This window comes from Ochotona princeps, chromosome 4 (genome assembly GCF_030435755.1).
Source record: "Ochotona princeps isolate mOchPri1 chromosome 4, mOchPri1.hap1, whole genome shotgun sequence".
Taxonomy (NCBI): domain Eukaryota; kingdom Metazoa; phylum Chordata; class Mammalia; order Lagomorpha; family Ochotonidae; genus Ochotona; species Ochotona princeps.
Genome location: NC_080835.1, coordinates 95,527,373 through 95,540,743, shown reverse-complemented (window position 1 = coordinate 95,540,743; position 13,371 = coordinate 95,527,373). Strand labels below are relative to the sequence as shown.

The 13,371-nt window shown below is 35.3% G+C and overlaps 1 protein-coding gene across 1 annotated transcript; it reads right to left on the bottom strand.

Annotated features, from left to right (window-relative positions):
* Positions 1–457: 457 nt before the first annotated feature.
* Positions 458–1,384, bottom strand: LOC101529575 (olfactory receptor 10N1-like). The gene has a single exon (XM_004597732.2). It carries the CDS (start codon positions 1,382–1,384, stop codon positions 458–460), a length of 927 nt encoding a protein of 308 aa, XP_004597789.2.
* Between the last annotated feature and the right edge of the window lie 11,987 nt (positions 1,385–13,371).

Below are 13,371 nucleotides of genomic sequence, written 5' to 3'. Positions count from 1 at the left end.
AAGAGCAGGAGATTTGGAGATAAATAGATGTTAGCTGGGCACCTGGTAAGGAATTTGAACAGTGTGAGTCCAATATTTAAAGTCTATAACCTTCAAAGATCATCTCAACAAAATGCAAAATCTATGACGGTGATGTGGAAACCAAGCACGATGATACAATTCAGGGAATAGCATAGATCTGCCTCATTTTAAACCAGTCAAAACTAGCTTTCCATTATGGGGATAAGTAGCATGCCTCCAGCTGTTTGTTATGTTTCTTGGATCCCTTATCTCAGAGGCATTACACATAATATTACAGAGTTTCCTTCTGCGGTTTCAGGTACATCACCATGCAAAATCTTATTACACAGATCTCCTTTTAGAGGTATTGTTATCAAATCTTATTTAAGAGGAGGAAAGAATAGGATACAGTCAATAAACATCCATAAAAATCAACTATGAAATTTGTAATTTATTTTCAAATGGTAAGCACCTTATTATGAAATACCCTTTTCAAGGAACTTTTCACTTCCTTGTTCCTCAAGGAATAGATTAACGAGTTCAGCATGGGCGAAACAATGTTGTTTAATATTTGCACCACGGCACCAAGCAAAGGGTTGGGTGTGCGCTGCACATAGATGATGATTACAGGTCCATAGGCACAGAGGATTGCAGTGAGGTGGGCACTGCAAGTGGAGAAAGCTTTCCGCCTTCCTTCTGCTGAACGGATTCTCAAAATGGCAATACCAATGCGTGTGTAGGAGACACAAACAGTGAGTAGAAGCAATAATGCCAGAAAACCCACATTAGTGGAACCTACTCTCTGAGCCATGGAGCTGTCAGTACAAGCAAGAGGTAAAATGGCAGGAATGTCACAGAAGAAGTGTCCCACCTGATTGGGACCACAGTAGGTTACCTGGAAGGTAAAGAAGGTCAAGATGGTGGCTTGCATGCTCCCGACAAACCAGGCCACCAAGACCAAGCCAACACAGACTCCAGGTTTCATGATGAGCATGTACCTCAGTGGATGGCAGATGGCAACAAAGCGGTCATAAGCCATGACAGAGTAGAGGCAGCCTTCGGTACAGCCCAGAAAGTGGTAGGAGAAGAGCTGTGCTGCACATCCTGCATACGAGATGGCTCTGCTCTGGCCAGAGAGGTAGAAGAGCATCTTGGGACAGGTGACTGATGGGAACAAAATGTCAAAAATGGACAGAAGTCCCAAGAAGAAGTACATGGGGGTGTGAAGAGTAGAGGAAGAAATGATTGCTGTCAGGATGAGTAGATTTCCAAGCAGGGTGAAGAAGTAGATGAGTGAGAAGACGACCAAGAGCAGAGTCTCCATTCCTTCTGTCTGAGGTATTCCCAAGAGAATGAACTCATTCAGTAAGGTGTAATTGCTCATATTCTTGGAAAGGCCGTAAGCATAGTCCCAAAAGACATGAAAATAAGTAAGTAGAGACTGTGAAAAATGCAATAGCAATGCATTATCTGTCACCAAACTTTGATCATAAAGGAAATTAAGAATTGAAAATTTCTTACGAAGACATTTAGGGGCCAGTGAACATACCTATACCTCATATCTCAGAGTGTCATAGTCCTTCATAAATAAAGACACAAAATAAAATATTAGCCTAAAAATACTGAATAGGCTTAGACAGCAAAACTCTCAGTATAAACAAGTAAACATCATTTATTTATTGCTCATGATCCATTATATAACAATTATTTTCCAATTAAAAATCACCCTGGTAGCCTTATCTTCCTGATTTTTTTCATAGTGTCTACCATAATTAAATGTGTGCTCAAATGCCCTAACTCTTCATAAAGTTCAGTGTGGACATATGTACCTCTCACTAAAACAAAATATGTAACAGATTGGAGTTAGCATTATTTTTGAGGTACACTAATATCATTCTAGTCATACCTATTCCTATCATAATTTAGGAAATGGTAATAGCAATAAATGTTTACATTCTTTACTAGGCATATTTTTGGAGCATGTTATTTATTATTTGAGACAATCAAATTTTCAAATACTCTGAAATGATTTCTTTTGTCCTTACACCTTTTCAAACTGTTGGAAAATCAGTCCAAAAACAGTGGCTTTAACAAACCAGCCTGAAGCTACAGGTTCCAAGTCTGCAACAACGAATTTTGAACTTCATGGAAATGAATTGCATTGAATATCTAATCTAGGTCTGATAGAAGAGAATTTGGATATCTCCATCACTGCTGTCACACAATATTCCATTGTTGAAGGAAAAATAATGTAAATATTAGGTGCAGGTAGAATGTTAAGGTAACAAGAGTGTTCCCGTGAGTTAAAGGCATGTATAAAGTAAGAAAAGGGAAAAACCTGAAACAGGGTAAAATTATTCCTGCAGTCATAGATATCCAATTTAGAGTATGTGTCTTTGTCCAAGTGAGAATTTAATACAAAATAGCATGCGATTGATTCTCTTTACTATTGCCTCATGGTATTAAACCCATACATGATCTGCTTATTATTTTACTTCTCCAAGTGTTCGGGTCGTTTTGATTTTCTTGTTTGTGTCCTTTTGATTTTATTACAAGATGAACGCCAGTATTCGTGTTTTACTTTCTTCTCAGCATATTTTTGTCCTTTTTCTATGGAGTGTCATCTGGTCCTCAGATCAACTTGTATCAGTGCTGAAGTTGTTGAATAAAAAGCACATGACTGATTTTGAAGGACTATACTATTGTAATGACGTAGGGGGATTCAGTATGGGGAGAGGCCATTGGAAGAGGGAAAAGGTGAGTCCCCGAGTCTCAGGAACTGTGTCATTAAAAATAGAGTTTAAAAAAACAGGCCATGGCCACTGGATGAGCCCCATGCCTGGATTTGTTATCTCTTTACAGTAATAGGCCTAGTGACTTCTGAACAAATTTCTATTAGGTTAAATGAACAGCATAAAAACCAACAAGCAAGAAATAAATACTATGCAGTTATTTGAATATACTGCTAGGAAAAAACTTTCCATAATCTGTAACAGTAAATGATGGAATGGAACATGTGACTTTTATACTATGAACAAATGGAGATAAATATAAAAAGAATTTGGTAAGTTTTGGAAAACAAGATGATGTAAATAGGAAAATATTGCTGAAAATGTGTGTTATTATAATTATTATCATATCCTCATAATTATTGTTATCCTTGGTGTTAATGAGTGCTCACTAAATGTATATGTTTTTGATTAACTGAGATAGCATTTCACTTGGAAAATTGCTGTAAAAACTGAACATAATAATATTTATTAGTAATCTTGGAAAAGATAATGATACCACTGTACTGCTGTCTGGAGCAGGGGGTGGCTGTAGGGAAATTCTGATATGGAAGGCAAGATTATTTTTAAAATATTTGTGCTGTTAATTCTATGCATGGTAAAGTTAAGAAGAGCTTTTCCATCTTCCTTTCATTTGCCAAAAATCCTGCATTGTTGCTGCCTGGTCAGGCTGAACCAACAGGCTGAAATTCAGTCATGCTCTTCCACATGGGTGGCAAGGACTAAGCTACTTAGACAAGCACCTGCTGCCTCCCGCTGTGTACACTAGCAGGAAATTGAATGAGAAGCAGAAGCAGCAGCCAAGCATCATTTTAAACACAAAAGCAAATGTTCTTTTTTTTTTTTAATTATTTATTATTTAACTTCAAATGTTCATCCCAAGACACGTTTCTCAAGTCAGCCACATTTCGTTTTACATCTAGTAATTAGATAACTAATTTTTGACTCTGCTATGCCTTCATTTCATCTATCTCTCAAATAGAGATAGCATTACATTATAACAGCTATTCACAGAAAATTCAGTAAGAGGCATCTAATCGAAGTGTCAAGTGTTGCGGGTGCATAGCAATTGTTGCTTATTCTTAACTCTGGACAACAGCTAAACCACTCTTTTAATGTATTGAGTAATGTTGGCATAACCATAGCTGATGCCAAATGGATTGCAGTTTTAATGAAGTATTCAAACACTCCCCAGAGAACTCATGTAGGTATCCTCTGAATTATGCTGAGATATAAAAACATGTGCTGATGAGTATTGAGAGCCATGGTTTAAATACTTACTAGGTCCCCTGTACCCCACATGTGAGCACCCTTTTGAACCATTTAAAACACAGCAAAATAGAAATCAGGCTAACAGCTAATACCAGTTTTGTATGAGGAAAAACAAGAGTCACTTTGCTATTGACTCAAAGGCAGTATAAACAGGGTCTACCATAAGACATCGTAAAAGCCATGCATGTAAGTGAAAATGAATATCTCATTTGATTATTGATTACAGCCCTTGCCCATTTTCCTGATGGATAAAGCTCACTTTTATTATTTAATTGTTGAACACTTTATTTCTGAGTAATCAACACTTCGACTCTAATGTAGATTAGAATATTATTTCTAAGACAGCAATAAACAAAGAAAAGGAAAAATGCCTGGGAGATAGGATGTTAAATATTTGAGGATATATATTTTTTTCACTCTGATCAGACAATACATTTTCAAAACAGTATGCCATGACCTATAAATATGCTGGATTTTTATTATTCTGTTAAAATTGTTTTCCTAGAATAAAAATAAAATTTTCAATAAAAAATTAAATGAGTTTGTAGCCTTGAAAAAATAGGGCTAGTACAAGGGTTTACAAGCTAATTTGCCACCTTCAAGTGCCAGCAATCCCAAATGGGCACCAGTTCATATCCCAGCTGCCCCACTTCCCATCCATCTCCCTGCTTATGTCCTGAGAATGCAGTGGAGGATGGCTCAAAGCCTTGGGACCCTGCACCCCTGTGAGATATCAGGAAAAAGCTCCTGGCTCCTCCCTTCTCCTTGGCTCGGCTCCAGCCTTTGCAGCCTGTTGGGGAGTGAACCAGTTCTGTCTTCCCTTTTCTTTGTAAATCTGACTTTGAAAGCAAAGAAAAAGAAAAAGAAACAAATCTCAGGAAATAGAGAAGCTTCAGATTAAGATTTTTGTTTGCTACTATTTTTGAAATCATACTTGTAATTCTACAGGTGGTTTTTGAAATTTTAACTGTTTAACATCCTATTATTTCTATTTAGAAGCAGACAGGATTATGGGGATCAAAGACACATGGACTCAAAATGATAAAACGATAATGCGGGCATGTACTCATAATAGAAGAGTATACAAAGTGAGATAATTTACCTGAAATTTAAATGTTAATTTAGGACATTGAAAGCATAGCAAGTTATAAAGAACATCAATTAGAAGTCTGCAGACTCAATGTTTTTATTTTTGATTGTGTGATTATAGGCTAACGACTTGTAATCTCTAAATATCAGTTTCTCACAAAGAAGCAAAAAGTATTTCTTATGCAAGTAGCTTCTATCTTTACTAATCTGTAAAATTTATCTTTCCAGCTTTTACAGCAAAAAATACAAGAGAATTTTTTAATACATAATGTTAAGATAAAAGAATTAGATACAGCAAAAGTTCTGACATAACAGTGAATTGTCTCTTCAATTGCACATTTTTCTCTTGTGTCCACAAATTTGTATTTTGACATCTGTCATTACAACTGTGTTCTGTTAACAGCTGTGATGTCAGATATTGGCACATATGTAGAGACATTGATAAATAACGAGAACCAACTAATTTTTTTAATTAACTGAGAAAATGTTCACCTCAATGAAGTAATGGGGTTAATGTAGGATAAAATAGGACTAGAAAAGAAACCTCAAGAAATATTACACATTAGGAAAAGAGTGACTTACATGGAAATATACTACAGGACCTTTACTGCACTGGGAAGAGAAATTGAGAATGTCTTTTATGTCTTATTATCATAGAATTTTTTTTTCTTCATGGTGAGGAATGTATGTAACATTTAATCCAAAGTAACTATATGAAGGTTGAAACATGATTGACGTTGCATCAGCCAGTAATAAACCAAGAAGAGACAAGGCATACCTCCCTGCCTGCTGTATGAGACGGTGAATGGCACGACTCACAAAATCAGAAGGAATTCCGGAATGGTGACTTCTCCAGCAATTCTGGCCCAGGTTTCTATAAGGAAGCCTAAAAAGCTAAAAGTTGATCATGGCGGGAAGAGAAGAGGAAAGAGCACTAAGCACATACATCATCAACAGAGTCATAGCTGGCTCAAGAAATTAAAAACAAATGTTTTCTGATCTTTTATCTTCAGCTTCTGCCATAAACGTATGAATCTTTCCAGCCCCAACATCCCTCTTCCCTCAGGACCAGGGGATTATGCTAGGTTCTCCAGCTGCAAACCCCTTCAGCATTCCACACAATGACAGCACTATACAACTGCTGGCTGCACTAGCACCTTATTTCCTCAGCATTAGCAGAAATGAAGTTATCTGCTCCCTTTGTGGATGAGAAAATGTGTTATGGTCCCTCTGGAACCTTATCCATTATTTATCCCTTGGCTCAGGGAACAGGCAGCAGCCCTCTGAGTTTAGGGAGCAATTAGAAACTTGATGTTGAGAGAGTTTGGGAGATTCAACACAGTACTCCATATTCAAGGTAATTTTTGAAGGAATTGAAAATCAGTTTGTGGATCCTATGGGACCACCCGTTTTCCAGTTTCCAGTGGGTATCCCATTGGCCCTTTTTATTTTCTGTAGACCTAAAGCCTTTGGCCTGCTTGTCTGTCTTTTTCAGTTTCTACAGTTTCCCTTATGGTTTCTGATTCTGGAAGAATCTGTAATATTCTGGGAAGGGTACTCACTTTGCTACCAAAAGGTACTGGTGTGAAGAACAAGCGTGTTTCTCATTAACTACATGACTATGACTTGGTCAGGTTAAGGTTCCTCTCTGAACAAAGTCATCATAATTTGTAAAGTGGAGGTACAGTAATCCTTAAAGGGGTATTTGTGAATGTGAAGTGAAACAATGCTTAGAAACTTCTTGGCACACAATGAGTTACTGCAATGTTTATTATCTTTATGGAATTGGATGGAATAGCAGGTATATCATCTTGACTGCATTGTTAGAATTGTTTCCTTTATCTCCTCTTACACTTTCTTTCTTCCATGTATTTTTTTTTACTCTGACTGATGGATTATGGTTTTGTTTTAACTCTGGGTAACTGTGGAAAATGAGACAGTATGAAACAAAACACAAATATAAAACTGATATTACTAGATTTATAAAAAAGTGTAAGAATCAGAATTATTTTTTATAAAAATACTTTATTTGATGTGGAAATTTGAAAATGCATGTTTTTCACATTTTCAGGATTAAACCAAACCAGCTCACAAAGACAAGTAGAAGGGGCCAGTGTCCTGGCTTAGTAGACTAAGCACCCATTTGTGGTGCCTGCATCCCATTTGGGTCCAGTTTCAATCCTGGCTGTTCCACTTCTGATAGGATCATCCATAATATGCTTGGGAAAAGAGCAAAAGTTGTGTCAAGTCCTTGGGCTCCTGCACCCACAAGGGAGGCCCTGAAGGAGTTCTAGGATCCTGGTGTCAGACCAATCCAGTTCTTACAGTCTGGCCATTTGTGATTACACTAGCTGATGGAAGATTCCTGTCCCTGTTTCTCCTTTGCTCTCTGTAAATCTTCCTTTCATATATAAATAAATAAATCTTCAAAAAACATAAGGTGAATAAAACTAACATTCGGATCATGCCACCTACACCTTGTTTTATTTAACAATTACCACATTCATAGAAATGGTTTGTAATTAGTCCATTTTACAAATAATGTTCTGAACTCACACAAGCTAGGGTCACTTTCTGAAAGCTACACAACTCTTACAGCCCAAGGTCAAAATGAGTTTCCAGGTTCTTGGAATCTAAACTTACAGATCATGACAGAGTTAACCTAATGGCTAAAAAGTTGCTTGGGATTCCCTTATTCTATATTATACAGCCTGGCTGTGCCCCTGAGACAAGCTCCAGTTCATAAAAAAAAAATAATAGAAAAATAATATTATATATGAACGTTCTAATACCAAAATATAATTTAATTAAAGAAATGGAATTTCCCCATTTTATTTGAGCAGTATATACAAAAGGCAGCTGTAGAATGCTTAGGAAGGCTATCCTCTGAAATAATAAGAAAACTGACATATTCTCCACTAAAATCAAAATGGAAAGAAAACGTAAAAGTGATATCCCATAGAGAAAGTGTACTATACATAAATGTGTTTTTATTTCAGGAAAGGAAGGCTGTAGATTGATTTCCTAGTATACTGAATAGGTCTTATATAGTTATCACCTCATTAAAACTCTCGTAATGATGGGGCAAGCATTTTACCTAATATTTAATGTGTCTATATCTCCCATAGGAATACGTATCTTCAGTTCCCAACTCACATCCCAACTCCAGCTTCCTGTTAATGTCGTCTCTGAAAAAACGGTAGTGATGGCTCAAATGACTGTGTTCTGGCTGTCCATGCCAGACACCTGGTTTGTATTCTCAGTTCTCAGTCTCAAGCAACTGAGAAGTTTGAGAAGTGACCTAGGAGGTCTCTCTGTCTCTCTCTTTCTCTCTGTCTCCGTCTCAGATGAATAAACAAAATGTTATAAAAATAGTTTATTAATCCTACAGAGAAGGCAAGTATAGATGAAAAGCTACCATTAAAAAGTTTATACATATAAAAATAAATATAAATATAATATTCATATATTTTCTATATTATTTTATTATTATTATTATTCCATAGGCTCTGAGGTTCCCCCTTCACAAATCCCCTCAACCACACTGATTTCCCCCTATTATTACATTAGTATAGTCCTTCATAAATGGTCATAAGTCCATCATTCTGCTATTTAAGTGTATCTTGACATTATAGATATGGACAATGTCAGAGCTCCCAGCATCCTATTGTCAAGATATACTTAAGTTTTTATATATTTAATAATAATAACAATAATAATGATATATAAATACATAATATATTCAAGATATATTGTCAAGATATATTTAAGACTCACTGAGAGTCCATTTTTGGTTTGTAAATAAAAATGCATACTGATTGTATCTTCATGAAAAAATTATTTAAAACATCTCCCAATAATATAAAAATAATTTTGAAAATGTTACCTCAGAATTTGGGAAAATTTCCAATAATAGGAATGCAGAGGTAAATGACTTAAGAATTATATGCAGAGGAGGAAAGATGTAGAGAGAAGAAAAAACACACAATTTATGCACAAACTGAGTTTTGATTAAAGGCACAGGGAAAGGAAGAAGAAAGATTAAGGAGGACGAGTTCGTTGTCCACCTTTGTCCATTCCAGGCTCACTCTGTGATCTAACATCCCATCTTCACACCCTCATTCTTCATCAAAACTCCTTCTCCAGGTCACACTGCTGTGACTCCCAACATACAGCAGAGCTTGATAGTGGGATATAGAAGCAGCAGGAGGTGTCCTTGTAGACAAACAACAGAAAACACCTGTTAGTAATAGAGTATAGATGATAAAGACAAGAAACTAAGGTCTGTGATAAGGACCAGGAAAAGTCAGATGGATGTCATTTTAGAAGAACAAAGGATTGTTTATGCTTAAGTGGAATGCTTACTTTAAAATCCAATAGTAGAATTTCAAGTTTTTTTTTTAACTCTCCCTAATTTAACCCTGATAGTAAACAATTTATGTGCCCCAAATTTACATATTCATACAATTTAGGTAGCTGAAACAGTTTGGTATTGCAGTTACTGTAAATGATAAATCAATAGCTAAGAAACAAGTTATGAAATTTTACAAACTCTAATTACAAAGTTTAAGTAAGTCTTAAAATTCGCTCACATTACCAATCTAATCCCAATACTGGAACATACGAACAGTGACAACTTGCTCACTTATTAGGACACAGACAATTTGTATTCAATTTGAAAATGTATCACCCACAATTTATAATTAGGAAATAATCTTTATGCCATTTTAAGAATTTATTTTCTTTTTCTGTTTTAATTATTCATTTTGAATGGATACAATGTGAAACTTCATTACATGCTTCCAATCATAATCTAATCAGGAGGGGAAGTCTTTCCATCTCTTTATCACTACTTGACTTTTAAAGGAATTAAGCTCCTCTCTTTTAACTACTCATAAACGTGTTATACATTATTGTGAAATATAGTCACCTGTTATACTGAACACAAGACTTCATATATTTCTTACTCATTGTCTAATCTCCCTTACCCGTCCTCTGATGAGTAATCCAGTAATCCCTGCCATTTCTAGTATTCATTACTCTACACTCTTTTTTGAATCTTCTGTGGTTGAGAGGATATATGGTTTCTGATTTCTGTGTCTGAATTATCTTACTTGACATGGTGTCTCCCAGTTCTATCCATCTTACTGTAAAACTAGCCATCAGGGAAATGCAAAGGAAACCCACAATGAATGATCATTTTATCGCAGTTGGAAATATAACCATCAAAATGTTGGAGAAGATGTGGGAAAAAGGTAGCAATGTAAATTACTACTGTCACTATGGAGAACAGTATGGAGATTTCATAAAACTTATGCCCCAGGCATCCTGTTTTTGAGTATATACATCCAAGGGAAATGAAATCAGCTTATGAAAGAGATACTCACACTCCTGCGTTCAGTGTGTACTCTCTGCCTCGCTGCTGCTTAACTGATGACTGAATGAAAAAGTGTTATATACATACACGACAGCATATGATTCACCCACAAAAATAATTATATACATTTGCAGAAATTTTTAATTTTTAGAGGATTTGTTGATTTTACTTGAGTCAGAGAGAGAGAGAGAAAGAGAGAGAGAGGGAAGGAGAGAGATTTTCCGCTGGATTACTCATCAGATGGAGACAACAGCTGGAGCAGGATCAGTCTCTGCTGCTCTGTCACACCCCTGCCCTAACCCCAGTCACCTGGTTCTAACATGTCTCTTACACTGTAATTCTTGCAAAAGGCCTCCAAATTTTTCAAGAATGTTAATGCACTTGAATTTTCTCTTGGTTCCTGAGTTATGCCTGGGCTTAATATATTTCTAATAGAAATTTTCAGTTCACTTACATCAGGAAATTCCACATTCTAATTATATTAAATCACCTTCAACCTGAAAGTATTAGAGATTGCAAAACAAACTCGCAGAGATTCTAATGCATGGGGTATGAATAAAGAACTAGAAAACTGTATTTTTAATTATCACATTGAGGATATTAATTTAAGCTTTCAAGTTTGTTCTAAGTGCATCAATTTCTCTCTTTGCCTCTGCTATCTTTCCATTTTATTGCACATTTTGTATTTTCTCCATGCTTTGCATAATTAGATTTTTCTAAAACTTTCTTTTTTTCAGTTTTTCTCCTTAAAGACTTTGAAATTATATGTTAAATAATGCATAATATCTGCCTCCAAATAGAGTTAAAATAATTGTAATGATGGATGTTTGGAGTAGTAATGAAGATGCTGGTTAGGAAACCTCATCCCATGCCAGAGTACCTGGGTTCAAGTACTGTCTCAGTGAAACATTATTTCACAGTTGCTATATTAAAAACAGCAACCAGAAGACATTAAGTGGTAAAACAGGAAATCTTTGAACAATGCTATAAAATCTGTAGCATGGTACACAGACACTACGAAAAATAGTTGAATCACTCACAATGCCAAATGTGTAATTCTTACGATTAAGTGATTCCTCTACTTTGGAATATACCTACAAGAATTGAAAGCATTTAAAAAAAAAAAGACATTCAAATAGTAATAGCATTTATTGCTTCAATACTGAAAAGGTGGAAGCAAAATAAATGTCCTTCAACATAGGTGATGAATAAATAAATTGCTGTACAATAAAATAGTATTCAGCCAGAAGATGGAACATGCTAACACATATAAGCCATGAGAATATCGTACAAAGCTAAAGAAACCAGTGATGAATAGTCTGCATATTATATGGTCTCATTATTATAAAGTGGAACATGTAAATTTAAACATACAGAATTTGCTTAAGGTTAACAGTGATAAAATATAATGGAGATAGCCAAGAAGTACAGGAAATCTGTTGGTGGGAATGAAGATGTTCTAAAATTGATTACGGGGGAGGTGGCTCATAAATGTATCCATGTGCTAAAATGATTAAATTGTATATTTTGTATGTGGATTTTATCTTATTAAATGTGTTTAAAATTGTATCAATTAACCAAAAAACATAGAAAATGCCATTGCAATTATATTTACACACATATATAAATGGAAAGAATATTAGAAAAGTTAATAGAAAATATGTATTTTGAAAGAACTGTTTTTATTTTACAACAAAATAATTTTTTTAGTTTTATTCCTTCATGAGCCTATTATACATAGACAAGTAAAACATATATGCATTTATGTATATATATTACACATGGCTAATACATATATATTATACCTCTAGATAGAAAAATGATATGGTTAGATACATAGATGAGTGATATGTGTGAAATGGTAGTGAACAGAAACTCAGAAACTCTAGTTCTGGTTTAGTCACTGCTGAAACAGATACAGAGCATGTCACAAAGCCCATAATGGTAACCATTTGGTGGTGGAATTACTGATCAATTTCTATTAACTTTCCTATTGTGTTTTCTCCTAAATTTCCAAAGCTTTTTACAACAGGGGGAAATGATAATTCCAAGAATTCTGGAATTGAAAATCTGCCCATGACCAAAGGAAAATCTGCAATCCTTCTTCTAGAATTCAATCCATCACCTTAAAGACGAAAAAAATTCTTGCCAGAGAGTAAACACTTCATGCAAATATATCTAATATAACTATTTTCTAGGTGCTACATTGCTAAAGAGTTGCTTTTATAAAATATTTAATTCTGAAAGGCATATTTACAGAGAGAGACTCACAGAAAGATCTTTGAAGACATATATGGTCCACCAGAATATTCAGCAAAAAAAAAATTATAAACAGAGGAGCTCAAACGGCCTACAGATTTTTGGCAACATAAAGACTGACCCATGCACATTGAAAAGAAGTTTCCAGAAGAAGTCGTTCTCTGTGTTAAGAATTCTCACAACACAGTGGTACCAACAGCATAATGTCCAAACCCTTTGTTTTTACCCTAGTTCATCAGCTAACTAGCTTGTGACACTGCAAAACTGTCCTAACCTCTGTCTGCCCTCATTTTTCTCTGTAAACTGAAATAACAATATAGTTACTTCATATTGTGACTATTCTAGTTAAGTATGGCAGCATTTGTAAAGTACACAGAACAATGTGTGGCATCAGGTAAACATTGGAGAAAGATTTTGCAGAATTAAGAAATGCAACAAACACATGAGCACAGTCATACATCGCAGTAGAATCTATTCAATCTCACTTGCTTGTCCCAAAGATCACTGAACATTAAATATTAACATGGATTGCCCCCAGGTGAATACAAGGCAAAACCACAGAAACAGTCAGTAACATGAAAATTG